Source organism: Gracilinanus agilis, chromosome 5 (assembly GCF_016433145.1).
Source record: "Gracilinanus agilis isolate LMUSP501 chromosome 5, AgileGrace, whole genome shotgun sequence".
Taxonomy (NCBI): Eukaryota; Metazoa; Chordata; class Mammalia; order Didelphimorphia; family Didelphidae; genus Gracilinanus; species Gracilinanus agilis.
Genome location: NC_058134.1, coordinates 672570 through 695644, shown reverse-complemented (window position 1 = coordinate 695644; position 23075 = coordinate 672570). Strand labels below are relative to the sequence as shown.

General features: G+C 52.6%; 1 protein-coding gene across 3 annotated transcripts; it reads right to left on the bottom strand.

Annotated features, from left to right (window-relative positions):
• Window positions 1-205: 205 nt before the first annotated feature.
• ASB4 (ankyrin repeat and SOCS box containing 4) lies at window positions 206-13033 on the bottom strand. 3 transcript variants are annotated; one of them, XM_044677894.1, is made up of 3 exons: window positions 12812-13033; window positions 984-1283; window positions 206-799 (listed from the first exon to the last, which is right to left on the bottom strand). In XM_044677894.1, the coding sequence occupies exons 1-3, from the start codon at window positions 12990-12992 to the stop codon at window positions 237-239; spliced, it is 1044 nt and encodes a 347-aa protein (XP_044533829.1). In that variant the 5' UTR covers window positions 12993-13033; the 3' UTR covers window positions 206-236. The 3 variants fall into 3 exon arrangements, with proteins under 3 accessions (XP_044533829.1, XP_044533830.1, XP_044533828.1); XM_044677895.1 differs by having other exon boundaries at window positions 206-794; XM_044677893.1 differs by having other exon boundaries at window positions 206-1283.
• Window positions 13034-23075: the final 10042 nt, after the last annotated feature.

The window sequence follows — 23075 nt, the reverse complement described above, 5'->3', positions numbered from 1 at the left end:
GCTGGGCCGGCCTTCCCCGTCTGCTGCTCGGCCGTCCCTTCGGGTCCTCGCCTGGCCTTCTGCTCTTATGACGCCGTTTGACTTGGCTCCTCGTCATCCCTCTCCGGCATGACGGACTTCTGTGCCTCGGGCAAACGGCCACCCCTGTGGGGCCTGGCAGGAAGCCTCGAGGAATGCAGGGGTGGAGAACAAGGCATGAGCCCTGCGGGGCGCCCCACGCTCTTCCCCCACCTGGGCTAAGAGCCCCCCCTTCCCAGCAGCTCAGGCTGGCTTCTCGGCTTCCGGCTCGGGGAACCTTGGGAGGATCCGAAGGGAAGCCGGGCCAGTGAGAGCCGCATTGCCGGCAGTATCAGCGTTTGGGCCCGAGGCCCCGGGAACAGCATGGAAGAGTCCACGGGCCGGGAGGAGCACCGGAAGGAAAGGGCGGCAGCCTGGGCGTGCTGGGAGGAACCGGCTTCCCAGATGCCAGCATGGTGGTGTCTCACAGCACTCGCCGGGATTGAGGGCAGCCCCGGGGGCTGGCCATGCCTCCCCCGAGCGCTCCCAGGCCTGCCCGTGCCCCCTTTCCAGGAGGGCATGTCCGCCTGTGGCCCAGGGAGGAGCTTTCCTGTCCCTCGTCCCGTTCTGCCTCTTGCACTGAACTGGGAGAACCTGTGGAGGGCTGGCCTTGGAGGCGGGAGGAGTGGCTGCAGGCCTCTGCAGGAGGCTCTCCCGGGAGGGCCTGCCCAAGGCCCTTTGGGGTATCCTCTCTTCGCTTTCTCTTGGCTCCCCAGAGGCCCCGAGGGGGAGACCTGCTGCGCTATGGGAGGAGGAAAGAGTGGTTTCTGTGGGCCCGGGACCTCCGTGGCCTTGCGCGCCGGGCCCTTCACTCGTGCCAGGGCAGCCAGAGACCACTCGCTCTTCTAGTAAGGTGGCTGCTTCCCCCCCGGAGATGCCAGGAGGCTGGTGGAAGCCCAGGGAAGGGCCAAGAGGAAATGACTTACCTCTCCACACCAGCTGCTTGGCACAGACTATGGAGCTTTCCGTGGTGCACAGGTGCAAGGCTGTGTGGCCACTTAGCGAGTAGGCATTGAGCTTGGCTCCGTGGTCACAGAGGATCTTGACACACTCCACATTGGCCACTTCACAAGCCACGTGCAGGGGGGTCTTCCCATTGGGTCGACAGTTGATGGTAGCGTGATGGTCCAGCAATACCAAGAGGCTCTCCGTGTGGCCAAACAGGACAGACAGATGCAGGCCCGTGGCCCACGAGGACTTCAGCTTGTAGTTGGGCAGCCAGTATCCTGCAAAAGAGCCAAAGTGAGGGCCCTGCGAGGGCTGCCAGCCCCGGCCGGAGGCCCACGGACAGCGTGGACCTTAGCTGGGATCCTGTGTGGCGCCAGCACAGTCCTGACAACAGGCTAAGCAGCATGGAGACCGGCAGCCCCAGGCCATGGCACATGTGGCGTGTGGATGCGTATCTGTGCACGGGGGGCAGGTGGGCATGCGCACCCACACAAACACCCGAGAGGCCTGGGTTTCCAGAGGGTGAATACGGCCCTACCCGTCCTTTCCCCACTTCCTCCCCCTCCTCCTCCACGGCCTTTCACTTGGTCACTGGATCAGCTCTGGGGCTTAGTGACCATCTCCAAGCAGATGCCGCCTATATGGACATAGTCAAGCCCAGGATTTCCCCTGAGCTCCTTTATGACCCATTACTTGCTGACATGCTAGCTGGCACCGTGGAGCGCTGAGCTTGCAAAAGACTCATCTTCAGGAGTTCAACTCTAGCCTCACTTCCTAGCTGTGTGACCCTGAGCAAGTCACGTCACCCTGTTGGCCTCAGTTTCCTCATCTGTAAAATGAGCCGGAGAAGGAAATGGCAAACTTTTCAGACGCAACAGAAGAATAACGACAAGCAGCACACTGGCATTTCTGCCTGAACGTCCTCTTGGCATCTCCGATGCCGTGTGTCCGGACTTCTCTCCGTTGAGGACCCCCCCCCCCCATTCTCCTCTTCGCCAGGGCCACAATCTCGAAAGCACTCTTGACTCTACTTCCTCCCTCATTCTCCAAATTCTGACAATCGTCTTCTCATTGCTTTTACGCACACTGCATTACTTCTCTCTGCCCTCTTCCCCTCGTTTCCATGGCCACCAGCTTCCCCAGGGCTGTTGCCATGGTCTTGTAGTCTCCCCGTTCCATGTTCCGCTGTCCAATCCATCAACCGCACACCCACTAAAGTGTTCTTACCAAGTCTTGGCCTGGCCAGGCCGTTCCCCTGCTTAAACTCCAGGACAGCGGCCTGTTGCCTCCGAGACAGCGATAGCTCCTCCCTGTGGAGTCCCAGTGGCTCCCGCTGACTTTTCTAGCCTTCTGGCATACTCTCTGCCTCACAAACTTGCCTCTGAACCCTTTGCAGCTTCTCTTCATTGCTCTTCGCCTTCCCAGGCGCAGCAGGAAAAGTCTAATTCATCGACTAGAACACAGTCCCTGACTCTGGTTTATTGAAGTCCTCTACCCGGTGGTGCCACGAGCCTATGACAACACACCGCTTGAGGGCTAGAAGCTCCCTGGTCTCAGACACCTCATCTCTCTCTCTTTTTATTTTATTTTATTTTTAAACCCTTAACTTCTGTGTATTGTCTCTTAGGTGGAAGAGTGGTAAGGGTGGGCAATGGGGGTCAAGTGACTTGCCCAGGGTCACACAGCTGGGAAGTGGCTGAGGCCGGATTTGAACCCAGGACCTCCCGTCTCTAGGCCTGACTCTCACTCCACTGAGCTACCCAGCTGCCCCTCGCCTCGTCTGTTCTAAAGTAGCTGCCGTGTTGTCTTCTTGCTCAGGACTTGCAGCGGTTATACTGGGGCCGTTTCCTCTTTGGGATCCCCACATGCACTCCATTCTGGCTGCCGTCCCGGTTCGCTCGTGCAGGTCGATCCATCTCTCTCCCTCCTCATCCCAAGTGTCTCGTCCCCTTTCCTACATTGGCAGTCAAGCTAGTTGGACCCAGAAATGGTGGCTCCCCTGTCAGTACCACAGGAATGGATCATCGCCCAATACCCGGCCTTTGGTGCTTCGTGTCCTTCCAATTTCTCCTACAAACGAGGTCTTGGGAAGGATCTGACTAAGCTCAGCATCAAGCCAAGCTCTTCAGCCATCCACTGGTGCTGCCCGGGGAGGGGGGGGGGGGGTCGCGACTCTCCCCTCAGTGAGGAGATCATTGAGTGTTGCCTGAAGCAGTTGCCTGGCCTTTCGTTCATAAAAAGGTCTGGAAGTCAATCAACATCTCTTAAGTGCTTTCTGAGTATCAGGCACTGCACTAAGTTCTGGGGATACAAGTACAGAAAAGAAAGCTAGTCCCTGCCCTCAAGAAGCTTATCATCTAATGGGGGACGACAACACACAAGAGGAAGATGAAGTGGACCTGGGACAGGGCTGTGTGCTAGAGGAGCATCTGATGTTCATGGAGGCAAAGCAAGCGGAGGAGCTAATGGCAAAGACGGCAGATGGCACTTTGGTAACTGCCTCCTAATCACCTCCAACAAAGAGACTCACAGCCATTTTCAGATCCTTGAAAAAGGCTTCCTGCCTCCCTGCAGTGGGTCATTCCTAGTCAATCTACATCTAGAGCCTGTCCAGCCCCAGCCCTGGCCTTGGACCTTCAGTCTTTTCTGAGTCGCATCTGGCTTTGTGACTCCATTTGAAGTTTCCTTGGTAGAGATAGTAGAAGGGTTTGCCATTTCCTTCTCCAGATCATTTTGTAGATGAGGAAATGAAGGCAAAAAGGGGAAAGTGACTTGCCCAGGGTCACAAGGCTAGTAAGTGTCTGAGGCCAGATTTGAACTTAGATGAGTCTTCCCAACTCCAGGCCTGGCACTCTATCCACTGTACCACCTACCTGTCCCTCTGAACTAACTTCCCTAATCTCAGGTTCCCATTCGTCCCTGTGGTATCTCCACTGATGTGTCCAGGATTTCCCTCATGCCCAACAGATCCCAAACCTAACTATAAACACTGAGCCACCTCCCCAATTTTCCTGATTCTGTTGGTGACACCGTCACGAGGTCCAAAAGGTTAGTGTCAACATTAACTCCTCTTTCTCCTTCGTGTGTCATGCCCAGCATCACTACTCCTTCTTGGCTCTTTCTTTAAAATTACCCTGGTCTAATTTCTCAAATATATAATAAGGAACTAAGAAACCAAGGCGTTCCCCAATTGGCAAATGGTCAAGGGATATGAACAGCCATTTTTCAGAGGAAGAAATCAAAGTCATCAATAATTATATATAAACATGTTCTAGGGGCAGCTGGGTGGATAGAGAGCCAGGCCTAGAGACGGGAGGTCCTAGGTTCAAATCCGGCCTCAGACATGTCCCACCTGTGTGACCCTGGGCAAGTCACTTGACCCCCATGGCCCACCCTCACCACTCTTCTGCCTTGGAACCAAGACACAGTAATGACTCCAAGACAGAAGGTGAGGGTTTAAAAAAAAGAAAAAAAGAATGATGAAGAGGATGATTTCAGAAAGAGCTGGAAAGACCTCCAGGAAGTGATGCAGAGTGAAAGGAGCAGAACCAGGAGAACATTGTACACAGAGACTGATACATTGTAGCACAATCAAATGTAATTGACTTTGCTACTAGCAGCGATAAAGACCCAGCACAATCCAGAGGGATTTACGAGAAAGATGCTCTCCACATTCAGAGAAAGAACTGTGGGAGCAGAAGAAGCACAGGAGAAAACATATGATGTATCACCTGTTTCTATGGATATAGAATTTGGGGTTTTGGTTTTAAAAGATTACTCTATTACAATATAGAAATAGGATTTGAGTGATAATATATGTATAACCCAGTGGAATTGCTTATCAGCTCCAGCAGTGGGGAGGGAAGAGGGGAGGGTGTCAACATGAATCATGTAACCATGGAAAACTTATGTATAAATGTGTTACTGGAATAAAATAAAGAAAAAAATTTTAATTTAAAAAAATTACCCTGGATGGGGGAAGCAACTAGGTGGCTCAGTGGATTAAGAGCCAGGTCTAGAGGTGTTTCACATGTGGTCTCAGACACTTCCTAGCTGTGTGACCACGGAGTTATTTAATCTTCATTGCCCAGCCTGTACTATGCTTCTGCCTAGGAACCAAAACACAATATTGCTTCTAAGATGGAAGGTAAGAGTTTTAAAAAAAAATTTTTTAATGACCATAGGGACAGCCAGGTGGCTCAGTAGATTGAGGCCTAGAGATGGGAGGTCATAGGTTCAAGTCTGACCTCAGACACTTCCTTAGCTATGTGACCCTGGACAAGTCACTTAACCCCCATTGCCTAGCCTTTATCAATCTTCTGCTTTGGAACCAGTTCACAGTATTGAGTCTAAGGTGGACAGTAAAGGTTTAAAAAATGATCTTCAGAAGGAAAATCAAATATGAAAAGGTGAAATCACAACAGACAGAAAAGAAGGATCAGCACACAATTCTACGTCAGCAAAACTAAGATTTTAAAAAATAGCAGATTATCTCCAGAAATGTAAAATACCAATGAACAAAAATACCAAATGAGATCATAAATAATCCAACTTCAGAAAGCAGTCTTGGAATAGCTCTAGATAAACTATCAAGGACAAAACTCCTGTCTAGCTGGATTTATAAGAGAATTCTAAGAAATGTTTAAAGAACGATATTTACACTGCAGAAGTGATTCTCAAAATGCAGGAAGATTTCCTAAGATAAATGTAGTACTAATGTCTAAAGTAGCGGTTCTCCCGCCCCCTTTCCAGAAAAAAATATTACTTTGCCCCCTGGAAATTATGAAACTATTTATTGAACTCAGAATAGAACATCATACAAAAAAAGGGTGGCCATCACCACCTCCCTGGATCGCTGCAGCACCCGCCAGGGGGTGGTGGCGCCCACTTTGGGAATCTGGTCTAAACCAAGGAAGAATAAAGCCAAAGGAAAATGGAAAAAGATACCTCAGGCCAAGATCATTCGTGAATATTGATACAAAAATTATTTTTTAAATCCTGTCCAAAAGACAATATAAAATTCGTCCCCCCCAAATAAATAAAAGTAAAAATAAATTTGTCCCCAAAGCCATTCACTAGGATAGTCAGATATATACCAGGAATCCAAGGAAGGGTCAACATGATTAGAAAAATAAACATACTTTGTCATACTGAAAAATTTGTTGTTGTTCATCCTTCTTTTGGAAGAGGACCAATGACACCACTCGTGGCTGTCATCTTGACATTTGGGTACATTGGAAAGTTGCACTCAGACATCGCTTCACACTCTCTCCCAGAGTCATTGTGACAAGTCCAGTGACAAGACAAAATAAGGACAACTGGAGGTGGCCTGGGATTGCAGTGGATGGCCCTGGAAGCCCTGCGTCACCCCCATGTCGGCCACCTTCTTGGCCCCTGGAATAAATCGTTCTTATCCACCCTTCCACTGGGGAAAGGCTTCCTCTGCTTGGGGTAGCCACGCCCTTACCTCACCAGTGGCTTTGAGGCCCGTCCGCTGTCCCCGGCTTTGGTTTGCCCATCTGCCGAGACGGCTTTACCCAGGTGCAGGTGCCTGTCTGTAACTGCCGTAGCTTCTAGGAGCTGAAAGTGAGAACTCGGTGACGAGTGGACCCCACAGGTAGATGAGCGGCCACGGAAAGGGCTCTGCAAGCCTCCCCAAAGAAGGCACCAAACCTCTGTGAATGCTCCACAGATTGCAAACAAAGATCTCGCCCATCACAGCATTATGGCAGCAGATGCAGAAAAGTCCCGACGATGGCCAGGGCTTTACCAAGCGAGCCGTCAGGATGCAGCAGAAATGAAGAATTGGCACCATCACCTTGAAATGCTCGAAGCTTCCCCAGTGGCAAATACCGCAGGAAAGCAAGGACGAGCCTCTTCCTCTGGTGGCACCAGACATAATCCTCATTGTCAATGGAGCTCCCAAGAAGTCAATGCTGTGGTATAACACGCAGCGTCACCCCGATGAAGGGTTTAGTGAGATTCGCATTCGATAGAGGGTGGCCGAGTGGGCGCAGCAAAAAGGCCTGTCGTCATCCCGGGCGTCATTAAGAGGAGGAGCTCGGCCTACGGGAAGAGAGAGGGATGGTTGCACTATTTTGTCCCCGTGGTAGACTGTATTCGGTGCAGGGCACTGTGAGTAAGCTGCGGGGTCTCAGAGGAGGGCAGCCAGGGTGGGGAAGAGCTCTGAGTTTGTCCCATGAGATTCTATTAATGGTGCTTGGTGTGTTTTGCCTCGACATGAGAAGACGTTGGGGTGGGAGGAGAGGGAGACATGATGTCTGTGCTCAGCTCTGTGGTTCTGTCTGCCTAAAGAACCCCGAACCAGAAGCAATGACGATGACAATGACAATGACAGAAAAACTCCACAATGCTACTAATACTAACAAACACTTTACAAGTATTGTGTCATTTCTTTCTCTCACACCGATGCGGGAGGGAGGTGCTGTTATTCTCCATATTTTCCAGATGAGGAAACTGAGACACAGAGGTGGAATGACTTGTCCAAAGTCAATCAGCCAGTAAATGCCTGCGGCGGGATCTGCGCTCAGACATCCCTGACTCCAAGTCCCATGCCACTGTGCCAGCAAGCTGCAGGGTACAACTTGTCACAATTTGAGCCGCCGCCAAGTGGACAGGGCTGCTGCTGCCTCAGGAGGAGGTGGTGGGCTCCCACGTCTGCTGAAGGCCTTCAGGAAGAGGCTGAGCACCCAGTGCTAATTAGGTGTGGTAAAGAGGAGACTTCTGGGTATGGGTGGCACCAAGCGGCTTCTGGTCCCTTCCAACTCTCCAGTGCTGGGCGTCTGTGCTCGAAGAGCTTGCAACGGCAATAAGGCAAGAAAAAGTAATGAAACTCGTACATAGAGACGAAGGAGATGGAACGATTTGTCGGTGCCATCATAGTTTCTCTAGAAAACCCGAAGAATCAACAAATAAACTGACTGACACAACAAAGAGTTTCAGTGGAGGAGGAGGATACAAAAGATCACCCCTCCCCCCCCCCCAAACAACAACATTCCTATCCAGTGAGAGCAAAATCCTGAGGAGAACACGAGAAAGGGAAGTCCCATCCGGAATAACTGCAACATCCGGCAAATGTCTGTGGTCCAATCTACCGACACCCGTTTAGAACCCGAAGAGACTGAATTCCAAGTTTCTCCCATGAGACACCAAGAACAATTGAGATGACTAAGAGAGTATTGAGCCCGAGTCATGCCGATACAGAAACATAATTAAAAATAAAATGAACGTCCCTATTTAGTACTCTACCCATCAGACTCCAAAGGGGAGACTTGATAAGGGTCAGAAAGAATCACAAAATGTATTGGAAGGAATATAATATCCAGAACATCATGGGAAGCCATGCTGAGGGAAGCCTCAAGCTATATGAGAAAAGAACTGTTGTTTGTTCATTTTCAATCATGTCACACTCTTTGTGACCCCATTTGGGAAGATACAGGAGGGGTTTGCCACTTCCTTCTCCTGCCCATTTTATAGATAAGGAAACTGAGGCAAACCAGGTTAAGTGACTTGCCGTGGGTACACAACTAGTAAATGTCTGAGGACAGATTTGAACTCAGGAAGATGTCTTCTTAACTCCAGGTCTGGTACTCTATCCACGATCCCCTGTGCCATGTAGATGCCCCTCATAAAGGAATAGTCACCAAAATGAGTTGGTACAACCGCTGGACAAGCTTGCTACCCACCTCCTGAGAGAAATTATGAATGTCGGCTGCTGATTAAAACATGTATTTTTTTTGGATGTGACCAATGCAGGAATCTGTCTTGCTTGAATACTTGTCCAGAGTTTCCTTTCTGGAGCAAAGTCAAGAGAACATCGTACACAGGGATGTTTACACTGTGGTATAATCAAATGTAATGGACTTCTGTACTGGCAGCAAAGCAATGACCCAGGACAGTCCTGAGGGACTTACGGAAAAGATGCTGCCCACATTCAGAGGAAGAACTGCAGGAGAGGAAACACAGAAGAAAAGGAACTGCTTGAACACATGATTGGGGATGTAGATTCAAAACAACTACACCAGGGCAACTATCGATAGTATGGAAATAAGTCTTGATTGATGACACATGTTAAAACCAGTGGAAATGCATATCGGTTATGGGGGGCAGTTGTTGGGGGTGAAGGCGAGAGTAAGAACATGAATCATGTAACTATGGAAAATTTTTCTAGAAAAAAAGAAAGAAAGAAAAAGGAAGGAAGGAAGGAAGGAAGGAAGGAAGGAAGGAAGGAAGAGAGAAAAAGAGAGGAAGAAAGAAAAAGAAGGAAGGAAAGAAAGGAAGGAAGGAAGAGTTTCCTTTTTCTTTTTCAGTTTCGGGATAGGGAAGTAGAATGTAGATAAAACTAAGATTTAATTTAAAAAAAAAAACAACTGGTTGAGGCAGCTAGGTGGATACTTCCTTGCTCAGTGACCCTGGTTAAGTCATTTAACCCAATTGCCTAGCTTTTACTGCTTTTCTGCCTTGGAACCAATATTTCATTTTGATTCTAAAACAGAAAGTAAGCGGTTTAAGAAAAAAAAACTATTCAGTACTGGTTTAAAAAAGAAGTAGATCAATGGCACAGAATAGACAAAAAAGATTCAGAAATAGCTGAACAAAATAACCCAAGGTACAAGAAACTCTAAAACATAAATTCTCTAGAAATGAATATCATACTCAATAAGAATTTCTGGGGAAACTGGAGGAAAGTCTGGCGGAAATGGAGTTTAGACTAATATCTTACACCACATTCTACAATACTCTGAATGGATACTGACTTAAAAAAATGGATACTAACTCCATTCAAAGAATCTGAAGAGTAGCAAATCTTCCAAAGCCAACCCCATTGATTTCTAAACAGGGGGCAGAGATGATTGGAAAATGAAATTGATTTTTCTGATTATATTTACTCACAAAAAATAATGCAGCTAGGGTAAGTAGAGAAGCAACTGCCTGGGGAAAATGTTTCTATCAAATATCCCCCAATGATCTTATCAGGAAGCAACTAACAGAAATACATAAGACCCAATGGCACTCCTAAGTGGAGAAATGACCAGAGAATATGAACAAACAGCTCTCAAAAGAATTGCAAACTGCTGACAACAACATCAAGAATGGTTCAGATTGGGGGGCAGCTGGGTAGTTCAGTGGAGTGAGAGTCAGGCCTAGAGACGGGAGGTCCTAGGTTCAAATTTGACCTCAGACACTTCCCAGCTGTGTGACCCTGGGCAAGTCACTTGACCCCCATTGCCTACCCTTACCACTCTTCTGCCTTGGAGCCAATACACAGTATTGACTCTAAGACAGAAGGTAAGAGTTTAAAAAAAAAAAAAGAATGGTTCAGATCACAAAGTCTAAGCAAGATACAAATGAAAACAAGGGAAACTCTCACCTCACACTCCCCAGATTATAAAAGATGACAAATGGGAACACTCAGTTCTAGAGGGCAGTGGAAGATGGGCTCACTACTGAGCTGTTGGCTTTGAAATGGTCCCAAATCAGGATGAATGTGATCAAAGCCCAAATGTGTGGGGAGACTTAGTACGGAATGCAGACTATAATGGTTAAATTTGGATTTTGACTAAAAGTTATAAAAAGTGGTCGCCAATTATTATTCCTTAAGTCAGGAAAACTATCAGCAGCTTTTAACAATTTTGTTAATTGGAATATTAGTAAAAAGAGGGAAATGTGGAAGGGAAAGAGTTAAGGAGGCTGCCTAGCCTATCCTAAAGGCTGATCCACTGAAATGAAACTTACTCCCGACAGAGTTCCAGTCTCCATGTGGGAATCCTAGTCACTCACCAGCAAGCTGGGCAGGATCCAGGCAAGGTCCTGAAGCTGAAAATTCCAGTCAAACGGCCCAAGGAGCCATCCTCCAAAGAAGAAGTCCAAAGGAGAAGATCCAAGGAGCAGAAACTCCAAAGAACTTCAAAGGAGAAGCCCCTTGGACAGAAAGTTCAGAACTTTTTATAGTCCTTTTTCCACATCACTTCCTGTCCCTTCACCACTTTATGAGAACCAATCATAGTCTTTCAATTTGCCTAGCACTGCCCAGGGCAGTAGCCTCTGGAGTTGTTACCCACTCTAGCAAGTGACTTGTGAACTCTCATACTTGGTGCCTGCTAAGGTACTAAGTAGGGGTACTTAAATTTTTTATTGATTAACTTAAAAGTCACTGATTGATAGAGTTTGATTCACTCTTCACAAAAGGAAAGCAAGCGAACTACAGCAGGGCTTCAACATCCCATAGGGAAAGAAAGACAACAAAACCATTGGGAGAAGAGACCAGAGAAGCCCCTCCCCTTTCTTTCCAGAGATGGATTAGGAAGGGGGCAGAACACTCCAGATAAATCCAGACTCTGGGGATCAGTTGTGTTGTTGAGTTCTGTTGAACTGAAGGTTTTGCTTGGTTTGTCTGTTTTTCTTCTTTGTTTTCTTATAAGAGATGGGTTTGGGGGAGGAGGAGGAAATGAGGGTACCTAGAGAAATGGAGGGGATGTAAAAAGTTGGAAAACAAACAGACTTTATAAAGTGTCGACCCTCTGAGGTAGAGAGGAACAGTGCCTCTCACCTTGAAATCCCTATTTTGGCACTTCGCTGAAATGAAGGAAGACTCAAATGTCCCAGGAAGGCATGGCCCCTTCCAGCTCTGGATTCTCTCTCTCTCTCTCTCTCTCTCTCTCTCTCTCTCTCTCTCTCTCTCTTTCTCTCTCTCTCTCTCTCTCTCTGGTGGCCTTCCCAGCCCGCACCTCCGCTCAGAGCTGCCCTTGTGGCATTAAGAAAGACATCAGCCTTTCCTCTGCCTCTTTCCTTCATGGACGAGGACTGTGATGGCTGATAAAGATGCTGAATTCTCCCTCTCCCCCACCCCTTCCTAGAAAATCACTGCACAGATGATCTCAATGAAGGCTCACCACAAAGCCCTATTTTCCAAATGAGGAAAGCGAGGCAGACGGAGATGAAGTGACTTATCCTGTGTTATATGGAAAGTGATTTGAATCCAGGTCTTCCTGGCTCCAAATCCATCGATGTTATCGCCAAGACCATGATGGCCTCAGACCATTCTTGGGGGAACTGGACCAGTACATCTGCCATAGCTCCCTTCCGATGGTCTAAGCAGAGCTTCAGGACAGACAGGAAGACAGACAGCTACAGGCCCTCCCCGAGACCTTCTAGAAAAGAGAGAGGAAAACACTGGTTGGTTCTGGGGTGACTCGGGTCTCCCCGGAGGCAGCAGAGAATGGATCCCAGCAGCTGAGTTAAAGTTGACCTGTTCCCCTGCTAGGACCACACCGAGTAGCAGCCCCCATGCCCGGGGCAAGGCCAAGGCAGAAGCCGTGTCTACAAGGACAAAAGATGGTCCATCTCAGAAGGGCTTGAGGGAAGACTTGAGGACCTGAGCCCATGCCGCTCTGTGACCAACATGGCTACTCAGTAGTGTCTGAAGCTTGCTGGATAGAGTCCTCATCCTAAAGGAAGAGAAATTAGGGCTAGACAGACATGGCTGGACATGTGGGCGGAGAGAGGGATGGACAAATGGATGGATGGATGGATGGGCAGACGGACAGATGGATGGACGGACGGATGGATGGTTGAATAGGTGGATGGACAGACAAACACACCCTCTGGTGACTGAGCTGGAGTGTCAGCTCCTGGAGACAGAGAAGAGATGGGGGTGGGGAGGCAGACGCTTCTTTTAGAAATAGCCAGTGTGGAGTCGGTCCCAGGCCATGTCAAGTCCCACCCCCCAAAGCTGGCCATCTCAAAGCACAGGTAGGCCAATACAGTGAGTCCTCTGTGTTTTTACCTTGTTTATAAGATGCCAAGACCATGTTCTCATCCTCTACCTCAAACACGGTATCCACATCGATTTTCCTTTGGATCAAAAGAGCCTTCAGCTTCCCAAAGTCGTTGGCCTTCAGGGCCTCCAGGAAGGTCTTCTTGGTGATTTTGGTGGACGTCCTGGCTGTGGCTACGGTGCCTTCCATGCTGCCTCTGCTCCCGAGGAGGGCCCCAAACAAGCCGGGGTGCTGGGAGGGCCGAGCCTGCGGCTAATTTTATCCCCGAAGCTATGCTGACCTGTGCTATTTATACTAAGGCCAACCGGAGCTTCCAAACACCCTTGTCAGCTGGCCTGGCACCTCCGGGCCCTCTGGACTGCTCTTGCATCTGACTGCGCAATTTTAAATCTACAAATGTATATCATTCAATGTGGAGCAGACTGGCCCAGCCCCAAAGGTCCTGCCGTGGGCCCTCGGGGGCAGCTCCCATCGGGATTTCCAGGAGGACCCGAGGGACAGAGCTGGGAGAGAGAAATGGCTGGGCCCACACGTGTTCCCAGAAGAGGGTGCAGGGCTTCACTCGGCCTGGGTGATAGCAGATGTCCCATGACCACCTTGGGGCAGTTGCTCCAGGTACTCCCTTCCTGTTTGGGTTGACCAGAGGCCTCGAGCGACCTTTCTTGCTCCCAAATTCTGGCGACCTGCGAGCTGCAGCTTATCGGAAGGGCATCGCAGCAGAGGCCTGAGAAGGCCCAGCCCCAGGGGACCTGGATGGTTAGTGCTCAGAGGACTGCCCCTGAGGCCTTGGCCTGGCTACTGTTAACAGGGCCCATTCCCCTCGGAGCACCAGCACATGGGCGCGTGGGCCCTTGGCCCCTCCACCACACAGCTGCAGTATTGGGAAGCCACGGAAGAACACGTGCCCTGGGCTCAGCCCCTTGGAACTTGGAGAACAAGAGCCAGCCTCAGTCCCAGGCCACGCCAGGAAGTCTGGCCTTCTCCCTCCCGAGCACTGCCCCGGGGGCCCCCAGTGTGCCAGCTCCCAGCCGGCCTTCAGGGCTGCTCACTCCTCCCAGGATGGCCGGCCAGCTCCTGGCCTCTCACGCACGCAGGGCAGTGATGGGCAGCCTTTTGAGCTCGGGGTATCAAAATTCGCTAAAAAACTGAGCATCCAGATGGCACCCAGGGGGACACTAGCAGCCTTGACAGGGGTCCTTTCAAGGTGCAGGAACAGCCCAGGACCAGGGAATCAGGGAGCCAAGTTCAGGGAGAGACACAGGACAGGACAGGGACAGGGCAGGACCCCGGGGCTCTGGGGATTTCTTCTGCATCTCCTCCTGCTACTTGGGCCCAGGCCTCACCTTTACCCCCTGCCCCACCTACCCCAACTTTGGTGGGTGACCCCCCCCACCCTCCCCCATGCTCCATCCTGGGCTACCTTCTCACGCTCTCTCCCAGATCTGATTGTGCTCCAGGAGGGGATTCCCAGCTGTGTTTCCTACCTACAGCATGTCTAGAAGGGGACTCACTGGGGAGGGGAGGACATCAGGGACAAAGGCCCGAAGGCCACCCTCCTGGCCTCCAAACCTGCTTTTGTCCATCCAAGGCACTGCCATTCTTCCAGGGTTCCAGCCTTGGAGGGGGGCCTCATCATTTTTCTTTAATTAATTAATTAAGACTATTTTTCCATGGTTCCATCATTCATATTCTTTCCCTCCCCTCCTCCCATCCCCCTCTTGTAGCCAATGCACAATTCCACTGAGTTTTACATGCATCATTGATCAAGACCCATTTCCATATTATTAATATTTGTACCAGGATTATTGTTTAGGGTCCACATCCCTAATCATATCCCCATTGACCCATGTGATCAAGCAGTTGTTTTTCTTCAGTGTTTCTGCTCCCACAGTTCTTTCTCTGGATATGGAGAGCTTCCTTCTCCCAAGTCCCTCAGAAATGTCCCGAGTCATTGCATTGCTGCTAGTAGAGAAGTCAGTTACATTCTATTGGGCTACAATGTATCCGCCTCTGTGTACAATGTTCTGCTTCTTTCACTCTGCATCAATTCCTGGAGTCTTTCCAGTTCACATGGAATTCCTCCAGTTCATTATTCCTTTGAGCACAATAGTATTCCATCACCAGCAGATACCACAATGTACCCAATTAAAGGGTATCCCCTTGTTTTCCATTTTTTTGCCACCACGAAGAGCATGGCTATAATTATTTTTGTACAAGTCTTTTTATCTATGATCTCTTTGGGGTACAAACCCAGCAAAGGTATGGCTGGATCAAAGGGCAGGCAGGCATTTAAAGTCCTTTGAGCATAGTTCCAAATTGCCTTCCAAAACGGTTGGATCACTTCACAACTCCACCAGCAATGCATTAGGGTCCCAATTTTGCCACATCCCCTCCAACATTTACTACTTTCTTTTGCTGTCATATTAGTCAATCTGCTAGGTGGTCCTCATCATTCCTGACTGCTCTCCTCTCGTCATCCCACATCTCCAGGCTGGGTCCAGGACAGCTGCCTTCTTCTGGCCACCCTGCCTACCTACAGTCCATCCTAGACTGCCACTAAAGGGATCCACAGATCTGAGCATTTCACTCCCCTTCTTAATAAACTCCAGTGGCTCCCTATTAGCTCCAGGCCCAATAATGTTGGGCATTCAAAGCCCTTCCTGATTTGTACCTAACTTCCCTTTCCAGCCTTCCTATACTTCCCTTCCCTTCCCAGGCTCCTTCCTTCTGGTTAGGCCAACATGCCTCTACTTGTTGTCCTCTATACACGGTACTCCATCCCCAACTTCCATGCCTTTGTCTAGGCTGACCCTAAATACAGATGGTGGCCCTGTCTCACTCGTATCTCTCAGAATTGTTCATTTCCTCCAAAGCTCAGCACAAGTCCTACCTTCAGTAGGAGGCCATCCCTGACCTCCTTCCCTCCTCCAACTGCTAAAGCTCCCCCACTCCACCTCCAGCCACTCAGTATCTTTATATACTTGTATGAGTACGTGGCATCTCCCCTTGTGGCAATTATGTCTGACTCTCCATGATCCTGTGGCCCAGAGCTGGCCTATGGAGTGGTTTGCCATTGCTTTCAGAGCATCCTTATGGCAGGCAGCAGTCTGTTCAGTGACATGCCCAGGGTCACCCAGCCAGGGAGTGTCTGAGGTTCCAGCCACCCTGGAGCCAGCAGGACACCCAGGCTCAAGAGCGAGTGAGTGAGCCAGAAAGGCACCTTAAGAGCCAGCCAGTGAGGGAGTGAGTGGCCAAGCAGCCCGGGGAAAGAAACAGGAGAGAGCCAGGCCAGGAGGCCAATTGGGAAACTGCAGTGACCTCAGAAAGGCTGAGGACTTGGGAAAGGCTAGCAGATGGAGCAATCAAGGGACTAGAATGACCTGGAAACCTAGTGTTCTGCCGCCTCAGGCACACCCACAAGCACTCCCTAACATACCTACATACGGGCACACACAGGCTGACTCCCATTTAAACTCTTGCACTGACTCTGTTGCTATTATTTCATCCATTCATCTGTCCATCTGTCTATTCGTCCATCCATCCATCCGTTCGTCCGTCCATCCATGCGTCCGTGCATTTATTCAGGAGACGCACCACCTGTGGGAGGCCAATAAGAGAAAGAGTCTCAAACAGATAAAAATCTGCAACTCCTCTTTTGACTCCTTTTCTGATCGACACCTTTCCTTATTAGAAAGCGTTAAGCTCCTAGCAAAGCAGCAGGCAAGAGGTTACCATTCTCCCCTTTGGTCAGAAATACAACTGTTTTTGTTTCAAAAGTAGTTCAGACACTAAAGGTCCTAAATTCCTCCAGGAGGGGCATTTCGCCCGGGAGAAAATATTCCCCGCCACAGCCCTCCGAGAAGGACCCAGCCGAAGTTCGACCTTAGCCTTGTTCTATTTGGAAGCTAATGAGAATCTTTGTGCTTTGATGTGACATAATTTGTCCTTCTGCGCAAACTCAAAGTTTTGGGGGGTTCTTCTGTGTGAAGTGAGTCTCAAAGTACATATAATAAACTCCATGCTGCAAGAGACAGTAGCAGCAGCAGCAGCAGCAGCATGAGCTGACAGAAAGACGTGTCTGTGTCCACTTATTTCTTATCAACTAAACCTTCATTATCGTCATTATCAAATTATCTGGAGGTGATAAAAAGATCTCGAGAGCCACCTGTCCCACAGCCAGTCCACTAATGAGGAACTCAAGTAGCGTCAAAGGGCCTGGCTCTGGGTGGAGAAGATTCAATTAGAAGCAGTTCTTGTCCCCAAGAGCCTGTCCATCCATTTCTGGTCTGGCCTGACTGGCAGGACTATTGCCATAGTGACAGGCTTTGCTCTCAGAATGGGGTACCTGGGGAGTCCTGCCACAGCCCACCTCCTCCCATATTCCAACTGAGGAACCTAGGCGATGGGGCATTGTTGCCCCAGGGTTAGAGCCAGGGAACCAAGGTAGCCAAAGGAGGCTCTGCCGCTGGCCGTGTCTGAGCCCATGAGGTGGGCTCAGGATGGCAGAAGGAAGCAGGCCTGGGGGCGGTCCTCCCTGCCTCCTAATGGGAGCCCACTGGAGCCACGTCTCATCTGATGAGGCCATAAAGGAGCAGCCACGGCAGTGTCAGAGATTGCTGAGCCATAGGGGAGCAAAACGGCTCTGGTCCCACCTGGGAATCCCTCCCTGGCTCTCCTGCTATTGCTCTGAGCACTCCTTCTTGTTCTCCTTTCCTGGATCTTCCTCCAGGTCATGGCCCTGAGAGGGATGCTGCCCATGGCTCTGGCCTGGGTGGACTCTGCTCTCCTGTTGCTCTTGTCAGCTCCTCTGGGCAGGACTCCTAGACTTCTCCACCCAACCTGACTCTGGTCCCACCTCAAAGGCTGCCTCATGGCCATTTCTTAGTAGATGCCACACCAGGCCATGTGGAGAAGCATTTACTGACTGGTGCCGCCACCCACTCTGTGGGCAGCATGGGGCTGAGTGCTGGAGACACACAGAACAGAAGGAGGCTCCTTTACTGGGTGGGGGGGACCCTAGGCGAGGAATGGACTTGGGGAAACCCTTCAAAGGGAAAGCATCTCCCCACAGTCCCACCTGCTCCCCAGTGGGAGGGACCTCGAGGCACCCTTACCCTTTAAGGGAGACCACGTGTGTGCACGGGCCCCGGATGTCTCCGGTTTGGGAAAGGCTTCCTTTTCTAAGAGAATCAAGGGCAGCTGCTTAAGCCCTAGGGCTCATGGCTGGTACCCACAATCCCACAGGGTTTCCCCTAGAACCCTGGAGGGAGAAGTAGCCCTCTGCCTTCTAGGGCAGTAGGGTTTGCACTGACAGCCTCATTGACTCTGGATTGGGCATTGGCTTTTCTGATCCATTGCCTCCCCCGAGATGTCGGTTTGGAAGGCCTCGTAATCTGCACCGGGGGAGGGAGTCTCCACACTGGGCTTCCCCAGAGCTCCTTCCTGTGTGATTAGAATCTGATCCCCAGGACTCGGAATCCCAGCATCCCACTTTCGTTCTCACGTGACGTCCTTCCGTTTTGGAGCTAAAGTTTGTGTGTGCCGCGGCCCTTCTCTCTTTTCCTTTTCCCCTGATCGCAGCTGGGAAAGCGGGCTGTAGGCCAGGCCGGAGAATCTACACACGTGGGTTTACTTTTCGTTGGATAATCAGCTTTGAACTTCTATTTCTTTTGGTTTCTTTTCTTTCTGCTTCAAGTGATTATTAAGAAACTTTGTAAACTAGAATCCTTGGAGTTACTGCTATTAACTTACATTTTACATTCCCCACCTGGCCTCCATGTCCTCCTCTGGGCTTCTGGGCTCTGGAGAGCCAGGTTCAAATCTCCCGCTGGGCCTCGGGTCAATCTCGGGAAGCAGAAGGACAGCAGGGATGAGAAGGAGCCTCTAGAGATGCAGGGGCCACCCACCAACCCATCCAGGATGCTTCAAATCTCAGGGGAGGAAACCAAAGCCCCCTGGGCCCCAGGGACCTCACCCAGGGCACAGCCTGTTGCCACAGCAACCAGGAGGGCCCAGTTGGTGAGCAGCCAAGCCAAGGCTGGGGCACAAAGACACGGGGACCGTGGCAGGCAGCCGAGCAAACAGAAACCAGAAACTGGGGGTGGCAGGGAGGGACCAGAAAGAAATATGACAGGAATTCTGGAATTGGCCAAGAGCCCCGGCTAGCCCTCTGGGGCCCGGCCCTGGCCTTTCCCCCTCCCCCAGTCTCCCTCTGGGTCTCAGGGGGAACTAAGCACCCTGTTATGCATGTGAGCCATCAGCCCAGGGGCTTGGGAGGGATGGGGTGGCCAATTCAGAGGAACAGGCTCTGGCCAAAGTTTGCCCAGCCTTCTGCTGGGGGCAGCCGCGTGGGCTGAACGGAGGCTCACCCAGGAGACAAATGTTTGGAGTCAGGATCTCCCCGGGTCATCCTGGGTTCTTGCACCCGACCTGTCCCTCCAGTCCTTCCCCGTGGGCACTGCTCTGGTCTGACCCCGTTAGGCGGAAGCATTAGCCAGACTCAATCCAGTATAAACATTAGCTGGGAGCGAGCGCTGGGGAAACGTTAGGCTCCAACACGAAGGCTCCAGTTTGCTTTGGCAGAGGATGGGCCCCCCCAAGCCACAGTGTTCCCTGCTGTCCCGAACCCCTTCGTGTCCTCTCCCATGAAGGAAGGGCAAGATCCTTCCGGCTCCCAGAACGAGTCCCATGATGCTCTGCAGCCCCAGCTTGGGCCGAATAAGACCTTAACTGGAGTTCGGTCCTGTGAGGGAGGTCAAACATGGCGCTGAGGGGGTGATAACCATAAGCGCTAATGCCGATGGTAGCCAGCATTTACGTTGTGCCGCCTCCTGGGTGCCAGCGCTTTGCGGCCACCCCGGAGCGGGGGAGGAGCTCTTATTAACCCCATTTTACGGGGCTGTCCGGAAGCCACTGGCAGGCTCAGAGTCTGGGTTAAAGGGTGGGAGCCGCCACCCCTCCCCCCCTGCAGAGCTGGGCTCCCCTGGCCCTGCCCTCTCCCTTCCCCGATTTCTCCATCAGCATCGCCTTTCTTTCACCCGCCTCCGGGTGGAGGCATCCAAGCAGACCCCACAAGAGGGTGAGGGATGCTGGGATCAGCAGCAGCTACAGAGGCCCGGCCTGAACATGGCAGCCCCCTGGAACAAGCGCGCCCACCTCAAGAGTGTCCAGGGCGGCACCTGAGCTAGCTCTTTGGGAGAGCTCCCACAGTTACCGAGTCCCAAGTGGCTTCGCTACCACTCTCCCCCCCTTGCCAGCGGGGGGGTTCAGCAACAGGAGACAGTCCGGACCCCGGCTCTCCCTCACATTCAGTCTGGTGTGACTCCCTCCTAGGCCAGCAGCATCTCCAGGCCGGACGGGCATCTCTTCCCCAGCCGAACCGAGTGTCTTCTTTGGTCTTCCCAGTGCCGTTCCGTGTGCCTCCTGGGCTCAGTTCCCCCAGTCCAGGGGCTCCAGTCCAATCTCAGTCACTAGGACTCCAGGCAGATCATGTGATGTCTCTGACTCCATTTTGCTCATCTGTCCAATGGGTGCGGTGAGGCCCACGCATTGGAAGGGCTGGCCTTGTGGCTCACAGGGACGAAGAATAAGCATCTCTAGCCTCTTCTCCCCCCGGAGGGCCGAACGCACCTCACGCCCGGCTGTGCCCGCAGCACGACGATCAGGGCATCGAGTGAGGCTCCCCAACAAACAGCCCCAGCTTGGTTAGCTGGGCCGCAGCAATGCCCTGTCTGTGGGCCTGTGTCAAGAGGATCCCCAAGCGACTCTGCCACAGCGTGAAGAGAAGGTCAAAGCCAGCCAGGTTAGCAGCAAGGGCACCCGCCAGGCCACCCCTCCAAGCGTCACCCCCACGAGGATGCCTTATCTTGGGGACCCAGCCCAGGGACAGGCCTAACAGGTGCTCACAACCTCTTCCCTGACCCATCTCTCAGCTCCTAGATCAATCAGGCAAGCCAGAAACATGATGAGGGCCTACTGTGTGCCAGGCCACAAAAAGGGGCCAGAGACAGCCCTGTCCTCCAGGAGCTTGCCATGGAGTCGGGGAGGCAGCAAGGAAACACCCACAATGCAAAGTTTTGTCCAAGACCACAGGAGAGAATTAAGGGAGGGAAGCCCCTGGAGTTCAGCTGGGAAGGCTTCCCAGAGGAGGTGAGATTTTAGACTGAGTTTCACTGTAGCCTGCAGGCTCATGGGTTGGAGCCTTCCAGGCCTGGGGGACAGCCAGAGGGAATGTGTGACTCAAAGCAGCCTGGAGGGCCTTCTCTGGACAAAGAGGACATATGCGGGAAGAGCTTTGAAGGCCAAACAGGATTTCCCACTTGATCCTGGAGGCAATAGGGAGCCCCAGCAGTTTATGGAGCAGGGGCTGATGTGGTCAGACGGAAGCATTAGGAAGATCTCAGCGGAGGATGGACTAAAGTGGGGAGAGCCTTTTTTGGCAGGCACAGCGGTCAGCGTTGGGGAGAGAAGGGTTCCCGGTCTGTGGACATCACAAAGGCTGGCAAAGGCGGTGAGGGCTGGGAGGAAGGGCTGCCCTCGGCAGGAAGGGGGAAGCTAGGAGGAGAGCAGGGTCTTATGGGAAAGATAACGGCAAGTTGGCAGTGGCGCCCCCCCATGTCTGTGGGCAGTTGGTGATGGGAGACGGGAGGCGACCACGGAGTGCTGGAGCAAAACCGGCTGCTTTTCTGTTGATCCGAGAACTTGGTGGGGAGATTTCTGGCTCCCTCGGACGTGCCCCGCTTCACCGAAAGCACCAGGCCGGAAGCCACGCGGAGCTCCCACGGTGAATGTGGCTCACGCCAAGCCTGGCGGGCCCCGTTCTCCTTTTCGGCCGGCACCTCTGCAGGAGCCCGAGTGGCCCCATGTGACTGGCTCCCCCGTCCCAGAAGCTGGATCCAAAGACGCCAAGTGGTCCTTGCTGGTCCATCCAGTCTCCCCGATGCCTGGAACAACAAAAGGTGGGTCTGCTCCGCTGGTGACCAGCCCGTCCCCTGGGCCACCTCACATTCCTGCCAGCCAGCAGCGGCCTCGTTCCTCGGAGGGTGTCCTTGGCTGCTCCCTCCTTTCCAAAGCTCCCCCCCCCTCGCCGGCTTTTCTGGGCAGGCCCTGGGGTCCCGCCCAGGTGACAGATGAAGCACCTGAGGCCAAGGCCCAGCCTGCAGGCCCTTTGTCTGGCTCAGGGGCCTTCTCGGATCTGCCAACCAAAGTCCGGCCACCACAGTGGGGATGGAGGGAGCCAAATTCTGGGCTAGAACCGGGGAGGGCGCCTGCCCTCAGGCCAGTCTGGAGCCCCAACTTCCCGGGCCACGTCCCTGGCAGACTTCTGGAGCAGGAGCAGAAGAGCTCCCAGAATCACCTCCTGGGCTTGGATCCAGCCCTCGGCTTGCCCCTGCGGCTAGGCCCGACGGGGCCCTCTTGGGCTGCCGTTTCTTCCTGCAGCACATTCTACAGACGGGGAAACCGAGGCAAGCAGGATGAAGTGACCTGCCCAGAGTCCCCCGGCTAGAACTCGAGAAGAGGAGTCTGGCGGGCTCCAGGGCCGAGGCAGACAGTAACCCTCGGTGGTCTCCGCTCCCTGGAGGTCCCCCCAGTGCTCTATGGCAGAAAAGCCTGCGCGGAACAAGAGGTCCCTCCCCCGCCCATCTCAGGGCAGACGCGGACCGCCGGCGTCCAGACTGGCTCCCCCTCGTGGCCAAGGCCGAAGGGAAGCCGATTTCTAACCTAAACCTCCGAGAAGGCCCGCCGGAGGGCGTGAGGGAGGCGCCGCCCGCGATTGGAGCTCCGGGAGCAGAGTTTGGCTGCTCCGGGCTTCCCCGCACCGGCCCGCCTCTCCCCTACGCGGCCCCTCCCGCGAGCAGGCGCAGAGCCTCCGCCTCCGCCTCCACCAATCAGGAGAGAGCGCGGCACCGAGGGGCTCCGGGCCTGGGCACGCGGATGCGGCGAGGCCGGAGCGGAGCCGGGAGGGGGGCAGAGAAGGGAAGCCGAGGCCCGGCTTCGGCTGCGGGCAGGCGGAGGGCGCCGTCCCCCGAGGTGAGCCGCCCCGCCCCCCCCTTCTCCCTCCCCCCAGTCTAAGAAGGTGCCGTGGCCGCGGGGACCGGCACGCGGGCCCTGGGTTTCCCCTAGAAAGGCCGCACCCTGGGCCACCTCCGGGCGTCCCCAGCAGCACCCTCGGGGGCTCCGCGCGGAGAGAGAGGCCGCGCTTCCGCCCATCCCTGCGTTTCGGCGGCCTCTTCCCTCCAGGCCAGGCGGTTTCCCCCTCCCCCCGCCCGCCCC

Coding starts and splice junctions, on each gene's coding strand:
- ASB4 (XM_044677893.1), bottom strand. CDS start 12,992: ATGGAAGGCACCGTAGCCACAGCCAGGACGTCCACCAAAATCACCAAG. Junction 1,284..12,811: donor CTTGGCATCTTATAAACAAG/GTAAAAACACAG, acceptor GCTCTTTTGCAG/GATACTGGCTGCCCAACTAC.